General features: G+C 47.9%; 1 protein-coding gene across 1 annotated transcript in view; it reads left to right on the forward strand.

Annotated features, from left to right (window-relative positions):
- The window catches only part of RGS10 (regulator of G protein signaling 10), a 45,128-nt gene that overhangs the window by 17,893 nt on the left and 6,803 nt on the right, over positions 1-20,432 (forward strand). Inside the window, exon 5 of the mRNA XM_081231355.1 lies at positions 12,338-12,481. Coding sequence (XP_081087481.1) covers positions 12,338-12,481 — 144 coding nt within the window. The remainder of the gene's footprint in view (positions 1-12,337; positions 12,482-20,432) is intronic.

Below are 20,432 nucleotides of genomic sequence, written 5' to 3' on the forward strand. Positions count from 1 at the left end.
GGAACCTCCATACCGTTCTCCATAGTGGCTGTACCAATTCACATTCCCACCAGCAGTGCAAGAGTGTTCCCTTTTCTCCACACCCTCTCCAGCATTTATTGTTTCTAGATTCCTTGATGATGGCCATTCTGACTGGTGTGAGATGATATCTCATTGTAGTTTTGATTTGCATTTCTCTAATGATTAATGATGTTGAGCATTCTTTCATGTGTTTGTTGGCAGTCTGTATATCTTCTTTGGAGAAATGCCTATTTAAGTCTTCTGCCCATTTTTGGATTGGGTTGTCTGTTTTTTTGCTATTGAGCTGCATGAGCTGTTTATAAATTTTGGAGATTAATCCTTTGTCAGTTGCTTCATTTGCAAATATTTTCTCCCATTCTGAGGGTTGTCTTTTGGTCTTCTTTATGGTTTCCTTTGCTGTGCAAAAGCTTTGAAGTTTCATTAGGTCCCATTTGTTTATCTTTGTTTTTATTTCCATTTCTCTAGGAGGTGGGTCCAAAAGGATCTTGCTGTGATTTATGTCATAGAGTGTTCTACCTATGTTTTCCTCTAAGAGTTTGATAGTTTCTGGCCTTACATTTAAGTCTTTAATCCATTTTGAGCTTATTTTTGTGTATGGTGCTAGGGAATGATCTAATCTCAAACTTTTACATGTCCCTGTCCAGTTTTCCCAGCACCACTTATTGAAGAGGCTGTCCTTTCTCCACTGTACATTCCTGCCTCCTTTATCAAAGATAAGTTGGCCATATGTGCGTGGGTTTATCTCTGGGCTTTCTATCCTGATCCACTGATCTATCTTTCTGTTTTTATGCCAGTACCAGACTGTCTTAATTACTGTAGCTTTGTAGTATAGTCTGAAGTCAGGGAGCCTGATTCCTCCAGCTCCGTTTTTCGTTCTCAAGATTGCTTTAGCTATTCGGGGCCTTTTGTTTTTCCAAACAAATTTTGAAATTTTTTGTTCTAGTTCTGTGAAAAATGCCATTGGTAGTTTGATAGGGATTGCATTGAATCTGTAGATTGCTTTCGGTAGTAGAGTCATTTTCACAATATTGATTCTTCCAATCCAGGAGCATGGTATATCTCTCCATCTATTTGTATCATCTTTAATTTCTTTCATCAGTGTCTTATAGTTTTCTGCATACAGGTCTTTTGTCTCCTTAGGTAGGTTTATTCCTAGATATTTTATTCTTTTTGTTGCGATGGTAAATGGGAGTGTTTTCTTGATTTCATTTTCAGATTTTTCATCATTAGTGTATAGGAATGCCAGAGATTTCTGTACATTAATTTTATATCCTGCTACTTTACCAAATTCATTGATTAGCTCTAGTAGTTTTTCGGTAGCATCTTTAGGATTCTCTATGTATAGTATCATGTCATCTGCAAACAGTGACAGCTTTACTTCTTCTTTTCCAATTTGGATTCCTTTTATTTCCTTTTCTTCTCTGATTGCTGTGGCTAAAACTTCCAAAACTATGTTGAATAAGAGTGGTGAGAGTGGGCAGCCTTGTCTTGTTCCTGATCTTAGTGGAAATGGTTTCAGTTTTTCACCATTGAGGACAATGTTGGCTGTGGGTTTGTCATATATGGCCTTTATTATGTTGAGGAAAGATCCCTCTATACCTACTTTCTGCAGGGTTTTTATCATAAATGGGTGTTGAATTTTGTCGAAAGCTTTCTCTGCATCTATTGAGATGATCATATGGTTTTTCTCCTTCAACTTGTTAATATGGTGTATTACATTGATTGATTTGCGTATATTGAAGAATCCTTGCATTCCTGGGATAAACCCCACTTGATCATGGTGTATGATCCTTTTAATGTGCTGTTGGATTCTGTTTGCTAGTATTTTGTTGAGGATTTTTGCATCTATGTTCATCAGTGATATTGGCCTGTAGTTTTCTTTCTTTGTGACATCCTTGCCTGGTTTTGGTATCAAGGTGATGTCGGCCTCGTAGAATGAGTTTGGGAGTGTTCCTCCCTCTGCTATATTTTGGAAGAGTTTGAGAAGGATAGGTGTTAGCTCTTCTCTAAATGTTTGATAGAATTCACCTGTGAAGCCATCTGGTCCTGGGCTTTTGTTTGATGGAAGATTTTTAATCACAGTTTCAATTTCAGTGCTTGTGATTGGTCTATTCATATTTTCTATTTCTTCCTGAGTCAGTCTTGGCAGGTTGTGCATTTCTAAGAATGTGTCCATTTCTTCCAGGTTGTCCATTTTATTGGAATAGAGTTGCTTATAGTAATCTCTCATAATCTTTTGTATTTCTGCAGTGTCAGTTGTTACTTCTCCTTTTTCATTTCTAATTCTATTGATTTGAGTCTTCTCCCTTTTTTTCTTGATGAGTCTGGCTAATGGTTTGTCAATTTTGTTTATCTTCTCAAAGAACCAGCTTTTAGTTTGGTTGATCTTTGCTATCGTTTCCTTCATTTCTTTTTCATTTATTTCTGATCTGATCTTTATGATTTCTTTCCTTCTGCTAGCTTTGGGGTATTTTTGTTCTTCTTTCTCTAATTGCTTTAGGTGCAGGGTCAGGTTGTTTACTCGAAATGCTTCCTGTTTCTTAAGGTGGGATTGTATTGCTATAAACTTCCCCCTTAGAACTGCTTTTGCTGCGTCCCATAGGTTTTGGGTCGTCGTGTCTCCATTGTCATTTGTTTCTAGGTATTTTTTAATTTCCTCTTTGATTTCTTCAGTGATCACTTCGTTATTGAGTAGTGTATTGTTTAGCCTCCATGTGTTTGTATTTTTTACACATCTTTTCCTGTAATTGATGTCTAGTCTCATAGCATTGTGGTCGGAGAAGATACTTGATACAATTTCAATTTTCTTAAAATTACCGAGGCTTGATTTGTGACCCAAGATATGATCTATCCTGGAGAATGTTCCATGAGCACTTGAGAAAAATGTGTATTCTGTTGTTTTTGGATGGAATGTCCTATAAATATCAACTAAGTCCATCTCGTTTAATGTATCATTTAAAGCTTGTGTTTCCTTATTTATTTTCATTTTGGATGATCTGTCCATTGGTGAAAGTGGGGTGTTAAAGTCCCCTACTATGATTGTGTTACTGTCGATTTCCCCTTTTATGGCTGTTAGTATTTGCCTTATGTATTGAGGTGCTCCTATGTTGGGTGCATAAATATTTACAATTGTTATATCTTCTTCTTGGATCGATCCCTTTATCGTTATGTAGTGTCCTTCCTTGTCTCTTCTAATAGTCTTTATTTTAAAGTCTATTTTGTCTGATATAAGAATTGCTACTCCAGCTTTCTTTTGATTTCCATTTGCATGGAATATCTTTTTCCATCCCTTTACTTTCAATCTGTATGTGTCTCTAGGTCTGAAGTGGGTCTCTTGTAGACAGCATATATATGGGTCTTGTTTTTGTATCCATTCAGCCACTCTGTGTCTTTTGGTGGGAGCATTTAGTCCATTTACATTTAAGGTAATTATTGATATGTATGTTCCTATTCCCATTTCCTTAATTGCTTTGGGTTCGTTATTGTAGGTATATTCCTTCTGTTGTGTTTCTTGCCTAGAGAAGTTCCTTTAGCATTTGTTGTAAAGCTGGTTTGGTGGTGCTGAACTCTCTCAGCTTTTGCTTGTCTGTAAAGGTTTTAATTTCTCCATCAAATCTGAATGAGATCCTTGCTGGGTAGAGTAATCTAGGTTGCAGGTTTCTCTCCTTCATCACTTTAATTATGTCCTGCCACTCCCTTCTGGCTTGTAGGGTTTCTGCTGAGAGATCAGCTGTTAACCTTATGGGGATTCCCTTGTGTGTTATTTGTTGTTTTTGCCTTGCTGCTTTTAATATGATTTCTTTGTGTTTAATTTTTGACAGTTTGATTAATATGTGTCTTGGTGTATTTCTCCTTGGATTTATTCTGTATGGGACTCTCTGTGCCTCCTGGACTTGATTAACTATTTCCTTTCCCAAATTAGGGAAGTTTTCAACTATAATCTCTTCAAATATTTTCTCAGTCCCTTTCTTTTTCTCTTCTTCTTCTGGAACCCCTATAATTCGAATGTTGGTGCGTTTAATGTTGTCCCAGAGATCTCTGAGACTCTCCTCTGTTCTTTTCATTCTTTTTTCTTTATTTTGCTCTGCATCAGTTATTTCCACTATTTTATCTTCCACCTCACTTATCCGTTCTTCTGCCTCAGTTATTCTGCTATTGATCCCATCTAGAGTATTTTTCATTTCATTTATTGTGTTTTTAATCGATGCTTGATTCATCTTTAGTTCTTCTAGGTCCTTGTTAACTGTTTCTTGCATGTTGTCTATTCTATTTCCAAGATTATGGATCATGGAAATAGAATCTTGGATCAGCTTTACTATCATTATTCTGAATTCTTTTTCAGGTAGACTGCCTATTACCTCTTCATTTGTTGGGTCTGGTAGGTGTTTATCTTGCTCCTTCACCTGCTGTGTGTTTTTCTGCCTTCTCATTTTGCTTATGTTACTGTGTTTGGGGTCTCCTTTTTGCCGGCTGCAGATTCGTAGTTCCCGTTGTTTTTGGTGTCTGACCCCAGTGGCTAAGGTTGTTTCAGTAGGTTGTGTAGGCTTCCTGGTGGGGGGGACTAATTCCTGTGCTCTGGTGGTTGAGGCTCGATCTTGTCTTTCTGGTGGACAGGTCCACGTCTGGTGGTGTGTTTTGGGGTGCCTATGGCCTTATTATGTTTTTAGGTAGCCTCTCTGCTAATGGGTGGGGTTGTGTTCCTGCCTTGCTAGTTGCTTGGCATAGGGTGACCTGCACTGTAGCTTGCTGGTCGTTGACTGAAGCTGGGTGCTGGTGTTGGGATGGAGATCTCTGGGAGATTTTCGCTGCTTGATATTATGTGGAGCTGGGAGGTCTCTTGTGGACCCGTGTCCTGAAGTTGGCTCTCCCACTTCAGAGGCACAGCACTGGCTCCTGGCTGCAGCACCAAGAGCCTTTCATCCACCCGGCTCAGAGTAACAGGGAGAAAAAGTAGAAAGAAAGAATTAGTAGAAGAAAGAAAGAGAGAGGGAAAGAAAGGAAGAAGGGAAGAAAGGAAGGAAGGAAGGAAGGAAGAAAGAAAGGAGGGAGGGAGGGAGGGAGGAAGGATGGAAAGAAAGAAGGAAAGAAAGGAGGGAGGGAGGGAGGAAGGAAAGGAAGAAAGACAGGAGGGAGGGAGGAAGGAAAGAAAAAGAAAGTGGAAAGAAGAAGGGTGGGAGGGAGGAAAGAAAAAGAAAGAAGGAAAGGAGGAGCGGAGGGAGGGAGGGAGGAAGGGAGAGTAGGAAAAAAAGAAAGAGCAGGTAAAGTAAAATAGAATAAAGTATGAAATATAGTAGCGTTATTAAAATTAGAAAGTAATTATTGAAAAAAAAAAAAAAAAACCGGACCGATAGAACCCTGGGACATATGGTGGAAGCAAAGCTATACAGAGAGAATCTTACACAGAAGATTACACATACACATTCACAAAAAGAGAGCAGGGGGAAAAATCAAAAATCTTGCTCTCCAAGTCCACCTCCTCAATTTGGGATAATTCGTTGTAAAAAGAGGAAAAGGGCGAGAAGTCTGAAATCTTGCTCTCTAAGTCCACCTCCTTAATTTGGAATAATTCGTTGTAAAAAGAGGAAAAGGGGGGAAAGTCTTAAATCTTGTCCTCAAAGTCCACTTCCTCAATTTGGGATGATTCGCTGTCCATTCATGCACTCCACAGACGCAGGGCACATCAAATGGACCGTGGAGCTTTAATCCGCTGCCTCCGAGGCTGCACAGAGAGATTTCCCTGCCTCTGCTCTCTACCATGCATTTTTATAGTGTTTTAGAGTTAACAGTTATGGGGGGAGGGGTCTATGGTATTTATTAATTTTATTGTATTTATTTAACACTAAAACTTGATCCAAGGTTTTACAGTGTTTGATGTTCTTATTTAAAGTAATAGTAAAGGTTTTCCTGAAAGGCTAAAACACCATCTTCTTTATTTAAAAAAAAAAAAAAAAAAAAAAAAACGACTTAAAAATCCAAAAGTGATGAGTACTCCTTATATGAAAGTCGTTCAGTTCACAAGCAGCTGCCGTAAGAAGGGTTCATTCCCTCAGCACCCTCCAGGTTTCACTCTGTCTCTGGTTTGGGCTGTGTCTTTCTGACCTTTGATGTGGACTTGGCCAGGTCCAGGCGGGACCGGATAGGAGCTCAGCTGCTCACGGTGTGGGCTGGGGTCTGCCATGGGCCTGCCCGGCATCTCCACTCCTTCCTGGCTCACTGTGTAACTTTCTGACATCCCCTACTGTCTTCTTACTGTAACCAAGGTTTCACTTACTTTACATCCCTGTCTACTGCATTTTCCTTATTAAAACTTTGTTGTTTACTGTTTGCTGCTGAGCCAAAGAGGATGCTACGATTACATTTTTTTCTTCTTGGACCATTTTTTGCTTTTCTTATTTTTTTTTTTTTTTTTTTTTTTTTTTTTTTGCGGTACGCGGGCCTCTCACTGCTGTGGCCTCTCCCGTTGCGGAGCACAGGCTCCGGATGCGCAGGCCCAGTGGCCATGGCTCACCGGCCCAGCCGCTCCGCGGCATATGGGATCCTCCCAGACCGGGGCACGAACCCGTATCCCCTGCATCGGCAGGCGGACTCTCAACCACTGCGCCACCAGGGAGGCCCTGCTTTTCTTATTTTTATACTCTCGGATAGCCCTTTAAAATGCTTCTCGATACGGTGTTACACAGGTCTCTCAGATCATCTCTGCAGTCCGAGTTCCCCTGGGGACTCCTCCCGGGGCCCCCTGACTACCCCACCCACTGGGGCACCCCCCGGTCTTCCTTTGCCACCAGTGGCCATTCCCTCTGTCCCTCCCCTGTCTCCTGGACCCAGATCCTCATCTGTCTTGAGTCACTCCCTCATTCTGGTGGAGCATGACCAGCAATAGCTTCTTGAGAAAGGGCACATGGCAGGTAGACGTTTAAAGAATCACGTTGAGTGAAATGTTATTTTTTTCCTCTTCTCCTGCTTCATGGCTAATCTGATGGAGCACAGAATTGAATTCTAGGTTAAAACTCACTCAGAATTTTGAAGACATTGTCCCATTATCTTCCATTTTTGTTAAGAATCAGTATGTTACATGTAAGCTGTTTTGTTTTCTTTGCTTGTTCACCACCAGTATTCTAAAACTGTACAGTCAGAGGCTTAGAGTGGGGGTGAGGTTCATTCACCATGTGGGGCATTTTGTGGAGCCGTTTAATCTGGAAATTTGTAGTTCTGGGAGATGTTCTTATGTTGTTATTTTTATTATCACTATTTTGTAGTAACTTCTTTCCATCCGTTTTCTCTGGTTTCTTTCCCAGTGATGGCCCTCCTCTCCTGGACTGAGCCCTTAATTTTATCTTTTTTTCCCTCCTAGTTTTTCATCTTTGTGGCTTTTGGCTCCTACTTTTTCTTTTGGAGATTTCAAACTTTATCTTTAAATCTTCCTATGGAATTTTTCTGCTTTTGTTTTCTATAGACTGGGGCCCTCTAGTCTCTTCCTGGTGGCCACAAGCCAGATGTGTTTATATTTTATTTTATTTTGTATTTTTATTTTGTAAATTATTTATTTATTTTTGGCTGTGTTGGGTCTTCGTTGCTGCGCGCAGGCTTTCTCTAGTTGTGGCGAGCGGGGGCTACTCTTCGTTGCAGTGCACGTGCTTCTCACCGTGGTGCCTTCTCTTGTTGCGGAGCACAGGCTGTAGAGCACAGGTTCAGTAGTTGTGGCGCACAGGCTTAGTTGCTCTGTGGCATATGGGATCTTCCCAGACGGGCTCGAACCCATGTCCCCTGCACTGGTAGGTGGATTCTTAACCAGTGCGCCACCAGGGAAGTCCCCCGATGTGTTTATAAACTAAACATACCTCCAATCAGCTGGGTTGGGAGAAATTTGCTGGGCGTCTGTGTGCGGAATTTCACTTAACCCTTGTGTTCGGTTTGGCATCTCTTCCTTGCCCTCCTTCGTGTCTCTGTCTGCAGCTTCCCTGCGTCAATTTCTTTAGAGAAGAAAACTCCAGGCTCTCGGGGGTGGGGGGTGGATAACTGCTCAGAGCTGGGGGTTGGGACCTGGGGGTCTAACGGCTTCTTTCTGCTGCCCTCTCCATCCCTCCTGCCTGCGTTCCCAGATGCCCCTGAGTTCCTGCCATTTGGGGACAGTTCTTTGCATCCCCAGCCCTGCCGCCTCCCCTCACCAACCTTGCAGGCGCCTAGGTTTCTCCTTGCTGCTCTCTGCAGAGTCATCCGCTGTCCCTCCATCTGCTTTCCATTTCCTGAGCCTGTTCTCAGAAATATTCTCAAATCGTTTACTTGACATTTTCTTTGCCTCATTCTCTTTCTGAAGCTGATGTTAATGAAGGTAATGGCTTGATCCTTTAATTTCCTTATGTGTCCTGTCCCGTTGTCCATCTCTGGCAGAGTGATGGGGACAGAGGGGAATGGGCTGGCAAGATGAGCAAGACTCAGTGACAGGCAGGGTGTGAGGTGAGAGAGGCATTGGGGGATCACTGTTCCCGGCTTCCTGGAGTAGAGACGGCAGGAGCCCCCTGCCAGGAGGGGACCACTTCTTTCCTTGGTGTTAGGTGTGAGGTGTCTGTGGGACATCCAAGCCCACATTACTAGAAATCAGTTGGCTACATGGTCAGTACCTTCGGGGAGAGGGATGGGCTGAAATCTTGGGAGAGCATGCGGCTAGGCAAGCGTTCAGCCTAGGGCAGAACTTGGGAAACCCCAGAGATTATGGGGGCGACAGAGGGACAGGAGCTGGCAAAGGAGACAGAAACAGGGAGGTGTTGGGGAATCCTGAGAGGGCAGTGGCACTGAGCAGGGCCAGGGGCCAGAGAGCAGTCCAGGAGAAGGACGGCAGTGGGCTGGCAGGGTGGGCAGAAGCCAGGGGCTGGGGAGCAGATGGGAGGGAGAAAGTGCAGACACAAAGGCACATTGTTTTTCTTTTGAGATGTTTCAGTAGGAAGTCATTGACTATAGGGGGATGTGGGTAAAAGTTTTTGTTTTATTTTCCCAATGGAAAACATTTAAAGCACGCCTATTGGATGAGGGAGAGGAGTCAGAACGTAGAGAGGAACGCTTATCGGAGTGTGGGCTGCCGATGCCTTTGCCTTCGGTCTGGGTCGAGTTTTGTTTCTGGGGCTGATACTAAAGTGAATTTGCTTCTCCTAAGCGTGCACTTCCTGGGAGCAGGGTTGGAACGCTGACTTCTGCTGAGCATCGCTGTGGCTGATGCACTGCCCGGCGGGGAGGAAGGTCCCGGGCTCGGGGGGTGTCTGGGAAGCAGACCGGGGTGGACACGCTCCCACAGGCATTCCTCAGGTTGATGCCGGGAGTCACCACACAGGCCCGGGGGGATCCTTTTCCAGCACCGTCTGGGGCAGAGTTTGGGCGCTGGGCACGGCTGCTGTCCACGGCTGGGCAGCTGCTCTGGTAGAGTCTGTAGAGTCTGGTAGGAGAGCGGCCGACCATCTTTCCAGGTCACACCGAGGGTCCCAGACCCAGGTGGCCTCACCAGTGGGGGATGTTCTCACCCTGTCCCGACAGGAGCTGCAATAGGGTTAACTAAGCTCTGGAAAATATACCAAAATAACTCAAGAGACCCGGTTCTTCTTTTTTGCTAAGTGTTCTTGGCGTGGACACCAGGCCTTCCCATGACCGGCCTGCGGTTGGCAGTCTCAGGGTTTCCCTTCTCAGTCACGCTTCCCAGCCCAGCCAGATAAGCTCTGCCCACGAAGGCGTCACTCTGACTGATCTGTCAGAAATGAGGGTGGCCCTGGCCTGGGCGCCTCGGGGGCCCTGCACTCTTCCCAGAGACTCGGGGTGTTGGGGACATGCAGGGGGTGCTGAGAGGCCCGAGGCTGATACACCTACAGGCTCCGCCTCCCCGGGACCTGCTTCCTGTTCTCCCTCCCGCCCCACGTCTAAGCCTCAAGCTGCTCATTGTACTTCTTCTTTTCAGAACCACCCAAGACAGCCTGCATCCATCTGGAAAACTGTGTGTGTGTGCGTGTGTGTGTGTGTGTGTGTGTGTGTGTGTGAGAGTTCAGGGGGGAGGGAAGAAGGAGGGGAGGCCTCAAGTGATTTCTGCTTCCAGGGCCTCACATGGAGTTTGCTAATCTGACTGGCTGAAAGTCTACTTTCATGAAGTATTGTTAAAACAGGAAGTGGTTTTCCAAAAACGTTCCTTCCTGACAGATGCGGGTGGTGGGAGGGAAGCTCATGGCTTCCTGGAGGGAGTGGGTCTTCAAGAGCTGGGTGGCCCCAAAGTACTGCCCCATCTGGTCTCCACAGCGTTCTCCAGGCCTGTCCCCTGGAGTAACCATATTAAGGCCCCGACCTGGGCGGTCTTCCTGCACGTCTTGCCAAGGCTTTCTTTCTGGGGGGATGGCAGGTGGTCAGGCCTCCATCTCGTGGGGTCGTTTGTCAACGAGTCCCGGTACCTAAAGAAGTTAAAGGACTGCTTTTCACCTTCTTTCAGGCACCTGCTAGTGAAACCTTCTGGTGGTTTCCATGAGGCCAAAGGGTTTCAGAGCCTGGGGTTTCCTAAGCCAAGCTCTGCAGCACGTGTGAGGCCCCAGGTGGGCTCTCTGGAGAGAATGGCGGTTTCTAGGCAGACCCCGAAAAGCCTCCTTGCATCCCCCCCGCAAATCATAGCTCCGTGGCTCCATGTCAGAGGCATTTGTTGTCTGGCTTCCTCTGTAGGGTGAGCTAATACTGAGGCTCTAATGTTTGGAGAAAAGCCCCATATTTGCCACCTGTGAGGTGTGAGCACAGGAAGTCAGAGAACATAGAATCCTCAGGGGACGCCCTGCAGGACCCCAGCACAGAGGCCTGCTGTGTTTAACAGCGCTCGCCGTGAGAGCGTTCCTGTACCAGCCACTGCTGGGTTTTGGTGCAACCTAAGTGCAGATGTGCACAGCTTTTCGAACCCCACTGACAAGCCCTCCCAGGGCAGTGCCTCCGTAGGGTTGATGCCTTCCGGCCCGACGGCACTTGGGCAGGCAGCAAGTGTTCTCTCTCTTGCTAATTCTCATACCTCCTTCCCTGAAAACAACCCCCAGCCCTGGAAGGCTGACAACGCATCGCCTGCTGGGAGGATAATGTATTGCGCAGGCATGGAACTGAGCAGAAATGCCAGGCTTTGGAGTCAGGTGGTCCTATGTCTCCCTGTAGGCTCCCTGGATAAGCCACGTCACCTCTCCTGGCCTCTGTGTCCTCATCAGGGATGTGGCACTAACAGGAAAAATGGCACTTTATGGGCGCCCAAGGGATTAAGGAAATGGGACCATAGTTGTAAAACACCTAACATGTGTCTGGCACATAGTAGGGGCTTGATCACTGGTTGGGATATGTGTTCATGGTTTAACTTGATTTTTTTGTATTGTGGTAAAGTAGACACAACATACATCTTACCACGCTGACCATTTTTTAGGTCTCTCATGTTTACCATTTTAACCATTTAAAAGTGTACAGTTCAGGGCTTCCCTGGTGGCGCAGTGGTTGAGAGTCCGCCTGCTGATGCAGGAGACACGGGTTCGTGCCCCGGTCCGGGAAGATCCCACATGCCGCGGAGCGGCTGGGCCCGTGAGCCATGGCCGCTGAGCCTGCGCGTCCGGAGCCTGTGCTCCACAACGGGAGAGACCACAACAGTGAGAGGCCCACATACCGCAAAACAAAACAAAACAAAAAAAAAGTGTACAGTTCAGTGGCATTAAATACATTCACAGTGTTATACAGCTATCACCACTATCCAGTTCCAGAACTTTTTCATCACCCCAAACAGAGACCCCTTACCCATAAAGCAGCCACTCCCCGTTTCCCCCTCCCCCAGCCAACCACTCATGTCTCTGTCTCTATGGGGTTGCCATTTCTGAATATTTCATAGAAATAGAATCATGTAACGTGTGGCCTTTCATGTCTGGCTTCCTTCACTGAGCATAATGCTTTCGGGGTTCATCCATGTTGTAGAATGTGTCGGTACTTTATTCCTTTTTACTGCTGAATAATGTTCCCATGAGGCCTTGATTTGGAGCAGTCACGGGATGGCTGTGAACGCTACTGAATGTCCCTCACTCTGGGCTGGGATTCTTTCCGACATCTTTTCGGAATGGATAGTGTAGCGGTTTTGAGACAGGAGATGTGGCCTACAGATGCATGGAAGAGGAGGGGAAGGGTCCAGGCCAACCATGAGCCCCCCCCGCCCGCCGACCTCCCATCCAGTTCAGCTCTGGAGCGACAGCCAGATCCCCCAGGGCTCTTACAGCAGCGCTCCTTCTGGGCTCAGGCCGGGAAGGGCTGTGCTCGCCGATAACAGACAGGCTCTCCGTGTCTCCCCCAGATGCAGGAAAAAGCAAAGGAGATCTACATGACCTTTCTGTCCAGCAAGGCCTCTTCACAAGTCAACGTCGAGGGCCAGTCCCGGCTCAGTGAGACGATACTGGAGGAACCGCACCCACTGATGTTCCAGAAGCTCCAGGACCAGGTAACCTGACTTCCCTACATACACCTTGATTTGAAAACTGGCATTTTTTTCCCAGCCTGGAAAAATTCAGTTAAAACCAAATGTTCAACACCCTAGAAGCCGTCCCACCCGACTGGGCAGGCTGTGGCATGTGAAGGGGCCGTGGTTGGTGAAAGGGCAGGCTGGCCTGCCAGGCCCAGGGTTTGATCCATTGGAGCCGCCCTCAGGCCTTGTTCCCCTTGGTCTACACGTAGTTTGATGGAGCAGGGTTATCTGTCTTCTCAACCAGATGAGAAGGGAGGCTGGAGCTCTTTGAGGGACCCACACTGAGGAAGCAACGAGTGGTAACCGCTGAAGGTAGGAGCAGCCAGAAAAATCTAGAAAAGCAGAAGCACGTGGACTCGGAGTGGCGGGGAACCTGGGGCTTTTGTGCAAACATTGCCTCCTACTTCACTTGGCCCCATAGTCCACTTTGCCAATGAAGTCCACTTAAAGCAGGAAAAGTTAGGCTTAAAAAAATGGACCTAGAAGGGGTAAACTTTAGTGTTCTGGCCAATTTTCATATGAGGAACGCCAGCAGTAAAATAGGCAAGAGGGGTGAAACTGCATTGCAGAGATTTTTTTAGGCATGAATTTGCAGATGTGACTATTCATAGCATGCTCTGTTCTTATGAAACGTTGTATGCACACATGTGGACCAGGGAACACTGACAGATTTCAAACTTCTGCTGGCCTTGCTTGTTCTTATTGGGGAAGCAAAGGCCTTACTTGGCCCACAAGTGGAGACCAGCTGTTAGCTTAATTCAGCACTCCTCCAACATGAGCAAGCCTAGAGCCACCTGTTGTTAAAACAGAAGCTGGGCCCCACCCCCAGAGTTAACCAGTGGACTTGATGGTTCCCAGGTGGGTTGAGACTTTGCCGTCCTAACAAGTCCCCAGGTGATGCTCATGCTGCAGGTCCTGGGACTACACTTTGAAAACCACTGGCCCACGGCATCAGTTGGCATTTTTCTGATCACCTGGAGTATGCACAGAGCCCAGAGCCATGTCCCAGCATGCAGAAGGCCTCATTTGCTCAGCGTCAGATAGAAAACAAATAGGTAGAAAATACAAATATTAGCTTGAGAACGTTTTCCAGTTGGTACAGTGGCAAGTGCAAATTCCACACGGATTCTAAGTCAAATTTGAGTGTTGAAGGGACTCCAGTCAGCACGGGAGACTTGCTGAGGGCTTCCTGGAGGCAGTGATGTTGAGCCAATGGGAGGGATGCCATGGACATGGATTTGTGGAGGGAAAGGGATGCATGGTTAAAGGCAGTTCTTGTGTCTGTAGCCACACAGGGGTATCTGCCCCACCCGGACCTCAGAATCTTTTACAGACTTCCTAGGGTACTCTGAAATGCAGCCAGGACTGAGAACCTGCACTGAAGCCCCTGTGTTCTAGGTATTCTCAATAAGAACAATATCTACTGGGGCTTCCCTGGTGGCGCTAGTGGTTGAGCGTCCGCCTGCCGATGCAGGGGACACGGGTTCGTGCCCCGGTCCGGGAGGATCCCACATGCCGCGGAGCGGCTGGGCCCGTGAGCCATGGCCACTGAGCCTGCGCGTCCGGAGCCTGTGCTCCACAAGGGGAGAGGCCGCGACGGTGAGAGGCCCGCGTACCGCAAAAAAAAAGAGAAAAGAAAAGAACAACAATATCTACCCTTCAGGGGTGCCCTTCTGTGCCCCCTTGGCATATATTATCTCATTTAATCTCCAGTGAGTAGTAGTATTCCCATTTTGATGATGAGAAAAGCAAGGTTCCGGGAGACTAAGTGGTCTGTTAGCACAAAGTCCCATAGGTGCAGGGCGTGCTGGAGGCCGATGCACCTGCCTTCAAAGACTGTACTCCGCACACACTCACAGCCTGTGCAGCTGTCCCGGCCTCGTGGGCAGCCCCTCATGGCTCCTCAAAGCCGCATGAGACCGGTTGGAGCAGAGGGATTGCCACGCGAATACAATCCTTTTCTGGGATCGCAGAAGGCAAGGCAGCTGCAAGGAATGAGGTGGGTTGCTGTCTCTCCACGCGGTGGGACAGCTCTCCTGCCCCGCCAGCTCTCCTCGTGTTAGGCCTGCGACACGTCTCAAAATGGAGCTAGGCCTCTGTGACCAGGGCACCCCCGTTGGATTCAGACTGTGGGAGGTTTAGCTGGTGCTGAAAGGAGGAAATACAAGGGACAAAGGACAATTTTTTTAAGTGACAAAATATTTTTAAAATAACTTTTTTTTTTTTTTTGCGGTACGCGGGCCTCTCACTGTCGTGGCCTCTCCCGTTGCGGAGCACAGGCTCCGGACGCGCAGGCTCAGCGGCCATGGCTCACGGGCCCAGCCGCTCCGCGGCATGTGGGATCTTCCCGGACCGGGGCACGAACCCGTGTCCCCTGCATCGGCAGGCGGACCCTCAACCACTGCGCCACCAGGGAAGCCCTAAAAATAACTTTTATTAAGAAAAGCTTTCATTGACCTAACTAGAAAAATCATACATGCTCAACAAAAGAAACTTGGGAAGCCAAAATATAAAGTTAAAAACAATTCATAATTTTATGCCTGGAGATAGCATTTAATGTCTAGACTTTCCATCATTTTTTTTCTATAAATATGCATGTGCACACACATCTAACAAATGTGGCACAATGCAGTTCAAACTACTTACTATAAAGAAAATACTTTTATACCCTGTTGTTAAAAGTCATTTATTTGGGACTTCCCTGGTGGCGCAGTGGTTGAGAGTCCGCCTGCCGATGCAGGGGACACAGGTTCGTGCCCCGGTCCGGGAAGATCCCACATGCCGCGGAGCGGCTGGGCCCGTGAGCCGTGGCCGCTGAGCCTGCGCGTCCGGAGCCTGTGCTCCTCAACGGGAGAGGCCACGGCAGTGAGAGGCCCGCGTAACGAAAAAAAAAAAAAAAAGTCATTTATTTGAGGCGGGGACAGTGGCACTAACTATCTTCCTCGGGCATAATTGGGTGGAGAGAACGTATTTGGAATCTGAGCTGAGTCCACAGTGAGTCCCTGCGAAGGCCTCTGGGTTCTGTTTCACTTCAGAAACCTCTGCCTGTTGGGGCCCTTGCTGGCAACTGTCAAAATGTATGCTCAGCAGAGTCTATGGGTCTCTGCTCCCCAAAGGCCCTCACAAGAGCCCTGCTTTCCTAAGTGAAGGAGAGTAAAGCTGAGGGGAGCATGTCTGGAACCACAAGATTTCACGTAACTTATAAACCTCCTCAGCAGCTTTGGCTTCGTTGAGCACCGCTTGGCTTTATCGCCGAGCTGTCTGGGCAGGCTGCTTTCAGCACCAGCTCACCAGGAAAACCCCAGAGGCCTCAGCCCCTTCCCACGGCAGGCAGTGCCCCGAGCCCCGGAGGCTGCTGGGAGGGCAGCGTGGACTTTGGGGCACAGCTGGAGCCTGGAAGGATGGGAAGATCTTCCCTGAGCATCAGATGAGATGACCTGACACCCATGAATCTCATTTAAAGGAGAGCTTCTCGGGTCTTCATTCAGGTCCTGTTGATTCTTGGTTTACACACAGTTCTAACAGGTTCTGGTTTTTCAGTTCACAGCCCACTTTAAGTGCTGGTAGAGGCTGTGGAGTGAGGGGAAGCAAGAAGTGATGGCTGACAACCAAGGAGGAAGCAGAAAAGTGATACTAAACACAAAACCACAGCACATTGATTGGGAACCACTGAGCGTGGGGAATCTCACAGCCCCCACACACCGCACTGGGGGCATCCCTGTGCTACAGGATGGTGATGCGCTTAGTGATCCTAATGACCCCAGATTATAAAGCAAAACTTAAATTGTGGTCAGCGTGTCCACTGAAGAATGTGTTAGGCGTTTTAATAAGAATTTCATCATAAATGATATATTTTTTAAAAAATTATTTATTTATGTGTTTATTTATTTATTTGGCTGCGCCGGGTCTTAGTTGAGGCACGTGGGATCTGCACTGCAGCATGCGGGACGTCCCCTTTAATTGCGGCCTGAGGGATCTAGTTCCCTGACCAGGGATCGAACCCGGGCCCCCTGCGTTGGGAGCGTGGAGTCTTAAAGCTGGACCATCAGGGAAGTCCCCATAAATGATATCTTAGGAAAAGTTGGGGGGCTTAAAACTTTGTTACCTGGAAAATTCATAGTTAGAGAGACTGTTCTCTGATTTAATCCTGCTCTGCCAACGTGGCCCAGGTGTGTGCCCGGCACGTGTAGGTAAAGCCAGGAGAGGTGAGGGTGGTACTGGGGGCATCTCCCTGGAACTTTAGCCTACAGTCAAAGGCTGCTGTTGGACAATTTTAAGTTGTGGGAAGCAGGAAGGAGGAGGTGATCTTACAAAGAGCTGATTTCTTCAATGAATCGCACTTCACTGCAGTGACTTTTTAATCTTAAAAACTCCCCTGGGAGGTCTAGTTCAGTTCTGGTTGGTTTGCTGGTGCATGAACTTGTTTTTTCTTTCATTCCTTTATGCTATAAATATTGATGCAGGGCCTCCTATGTACCAGGGACTGTGCTAGGAACTGGGTGCGCAGTGAGGAAATCAGCACCTGTCCACCCAAGAGGACAGACAGAGATAAATGCTAAGAAGGAGATACAACAGATGATGGGTTAAGAGTGACCGAGAGGGACCTATTTTGGGCCTAGTGGTCAGGGAGGACTCCTTGAAGAGATGCCTGAGATCTGAGTGGCAAGGGGGAGCTGGGTGAGAAGACTTGGGGGCAGGACCTTCCAGGGAGAGCCAATGGCAGTTGCAAAGGCCCTGGGGCAGGAATCCACTGCGTCCGTGCCTGCAGTGGAGTGAGGGAGGGAGATGAAGAAGCTAAGCTGGGAGGGACTGGCTGGGTTAGGCCCTGAGGCCATGGAAACCAGTTTAATTTCAACGGTGACTATTTATAGAGTGTGCCGGCTGGGCTCATAAGGTTTGGTTCTCTTGCAAGCCAGGCACTTTGGCTCTGATCCCCAGCTCCGGCTGTGCCCGTCCCTCATCAGCCGGTCAAGAGAATGCAGATGACTCGGTGCAGAGCCATCTCTGTTACTAGAAACTCAGCTGCGAACCCGCAGTCTCCTGACCATGGCTCACTGTTTGTACCCTGATGACCTAACCCCCTGCCCCCTCCCTTACCCCTCCCTGCCCATCACTTCCTGGGCCGAGCTCAGATTTACTGTCATTGTCACTGTATGTTAAGTTAGGCTGGAGCGGGAGGTGGGAGCTCGTGTTCCAGGACTGCCTCCATCTGACCCCTGGTGGGTCCTGTTTCCTGGTGTGGCTTCTGTGGCCTCATCGGTAATGTGGGGGCTTTCGGCAAACACGGCTACCTCTCCAAGCAGCAAAGCAGTCCACAAGCCTTCAACGCCCCATTTAGTTAATTAATTAATTAATTAACTTATTTATTTATTTATTTTTGGCTGCGTTGGGTCTTCGTTGCTGTGCACAGGCTTTCTCTAGTTGTGGTGAGCGGGGGCTACTCTTCGTTGTGGTACGTGGGCTTCTCATTGCGGTGGCTTCTCTTGTTGGGGAGCACGGGTTTCAGTAGTTGTGGCTCGCAGGCTCTAGAGCGCAGGCTCAGTAGTTGTGGCGCACGGGGTTAGTTGCTCCGTGGCATGTGGGAACTTCCTGGACCAGGGCTCGAACCCATGTCCCCTGCACTGGCAGGCGGATTCTTAACCACTGCGCCACCAGGGAAGTCCCAATGCCCCATTTTAAAGAGTTGCTCCCTGATGGCCACAACGTTGTTTCCATAGAGCCGACTTTTCTTTGACTTTAGAATTTAGCAGCTTTGAAACTTTGGCTAAGATGCCATCCCTCCCTGAGCCTCAGTTTCCTCATTTGTGAAATGCAGGTTATGATAAGGCAGTTTTGAGGATGAAATGCACTCATGTCTGTGAAACACTGACTTGGTGCAGCACCTGGCGTGCAGCCAGCCCTCCACAGGTGTTAACTGTGCATGTCCTTTAAATTGTCTTAATGCAGTAGTTCTTAACTGGGGGTGATTTTGCCCCTCGTGGGACATGGGGCAGTGTCTGCAGACATTCTCGGTTGTCATGATCGGAGTGGGGGGGCGCTCCTGGCACCTAATGGGCAGAGGCCAGGTTGCTGTCAAAACACCCTGCAATGCACAGGACAGCCCTGAGCCCCCACCCCAAGACCCCCTACACACACACATATCTGGTCCAAAACGTCAGTGGTGCCCAGGTGGAGAAACCCTGGCTTAACATAACTTTCAGAAATGTAGCAGAATCCATGTGCCTTACCCTCGCTAGGTCCCCACCTTTCAAAAAAGCACCAAATAATGTCTGTCAGTTTTCTACACTTCAGTGAATTCTGGGAAAACATTAAGGCGGAACCTCTTCACAGTTTACACCGTGCTTTTGTGTGTGCATCTTATCTGACTATCAAGTAGTCTTGGGGAAGGTGGAACCTGGCACCTCACTTTACGGGAGAAAGTTTCCTTGAGGGGAAGGTGACCTGAATGGCCTGAGGTCCCAGAGCTGGAAGAGGGGAAACGGGGCGAGAACCCAGCGCTTCTGGTTCAGCCGGACTCTTCCTGCCACGCTGAGGCCCATGTTCCACGGGAAGCAGTGGTGTTTTTTCTTACTGTTCTTCTGGTCTGTGCCACCATCTTCCTTTCCTGGGCGCTGGTACAGCGGCATGGTCTTTGGCGATTAAAGACCAATCAACACTCTTAGCTTCTTCTCCTTTCCCACCTTCGCCTACCTTGCTCAGTTGTGCTCTCCTGTACCTCCAGCCCTGGCTGATTCTAGAATATTCCCATCAGTCACTAAGTAAGGCACTGAGAGTCACCCACGACATGAAGGGATCAAATTAGTCACGGCAACCTAACATGTACAAGAAATGACAATGCCGGTCTGTTCTGGCCCTGTCAGCTTGGTGGCCTGGACACATGTGTCCTGCTCAGCTACATGGCTAGAACTCCAGGGAGGAAGGCCAACACAGGAACCCGCTAAGCCAGCACTAGCCACGAGCACATCCTGTTACTGCCTTGCTCAGAATTCTGGACAAGTTAATTTTTAAAATTATTTTTAATTGTTAAATTACTACATGCATTGTTAAGATGAAGAGAAGAAAATTCACATAATCCAGGAGGAGATGAAATGAAAAGCTAAAATCCCCCAGTTCCTGCCTCTTCCCTCTCACTTTCTGCCTTATGTTGTGTATCCTTCCAGACCCTTCCCCAAAGGTCTGAAAACGGAACACTTTGAAATCTGCTCAGTGACTTGAGGTTGTGCCGTACGAAAGATTTAAAACAGAATTCTGCTCCTGAAAGTTTCTGGGCGCCAATTCACACACCTTTCTTGCTCTGAAGCCTCTGGTTTGAATTCCACAGCGTAGAATGGTGGGTTCCCTGGAATAGCAGGGAGATTGGAGAAGAGGGAAGGGTCAAGGTCATTGCTCGCTCGGACCATGAAAGAGAAGCCTGCAGGTTTGAGGGGGGCAGGGGTACTCATTCTTCTTCCATAAATCTTAGGGACCCCAGTGCCTACACTTACTGCAGGTTTTGCGTGTTGCCAGGATGCCCTCACCCAGGCTTCAGGGTTGGTGCTAAGTCTGGTCTGGGGAGGGCAGAGTGGAGGTGGTTTTCTCCACTGAAAAGGAAGTCCTCAACCTCTGATGTTTAAAAACAATCAAAAGACTTCAGTAAGATGTCAGCACTCCCAGCCACATCCTTGACAGCGAAAGGAACCATGCCCCAGGCCCCTTTTTAGCAGTGTCGTTTCTTTGAATTTCCCCAGAACCCAAGAAATGAGAAGCGCTTCCTTTGTAGACCTCAGTAAGAAGGGTTGGGCCAGCTGGTGAGGACCCAGGGGTGGGGGGGGAGGGGCTGCCACGCCCACCGGGGTTGTCTAGGAGCCCACTCCCTCCCCGAGCCCCTCGCTTCTCCAAGTCTGCCTGCAGTGGGAACTGGAGCTGGACGTGCTGGGCACCTCGGTCT

The sequence above is a fragment of the Mesoplodon bidens genome (assembly GCF_964165515.1).
Source record: "Mesoplodon bidens genome assembly, chromosome: 1".
In the NCBI taxonomy this organism is placed as follows: Eukaryota; Metazoa; Chordata; class Mammalia; order Artiodactyla; family Ziphiidae; genus Mesoplodon; species Mesoplodon bidens.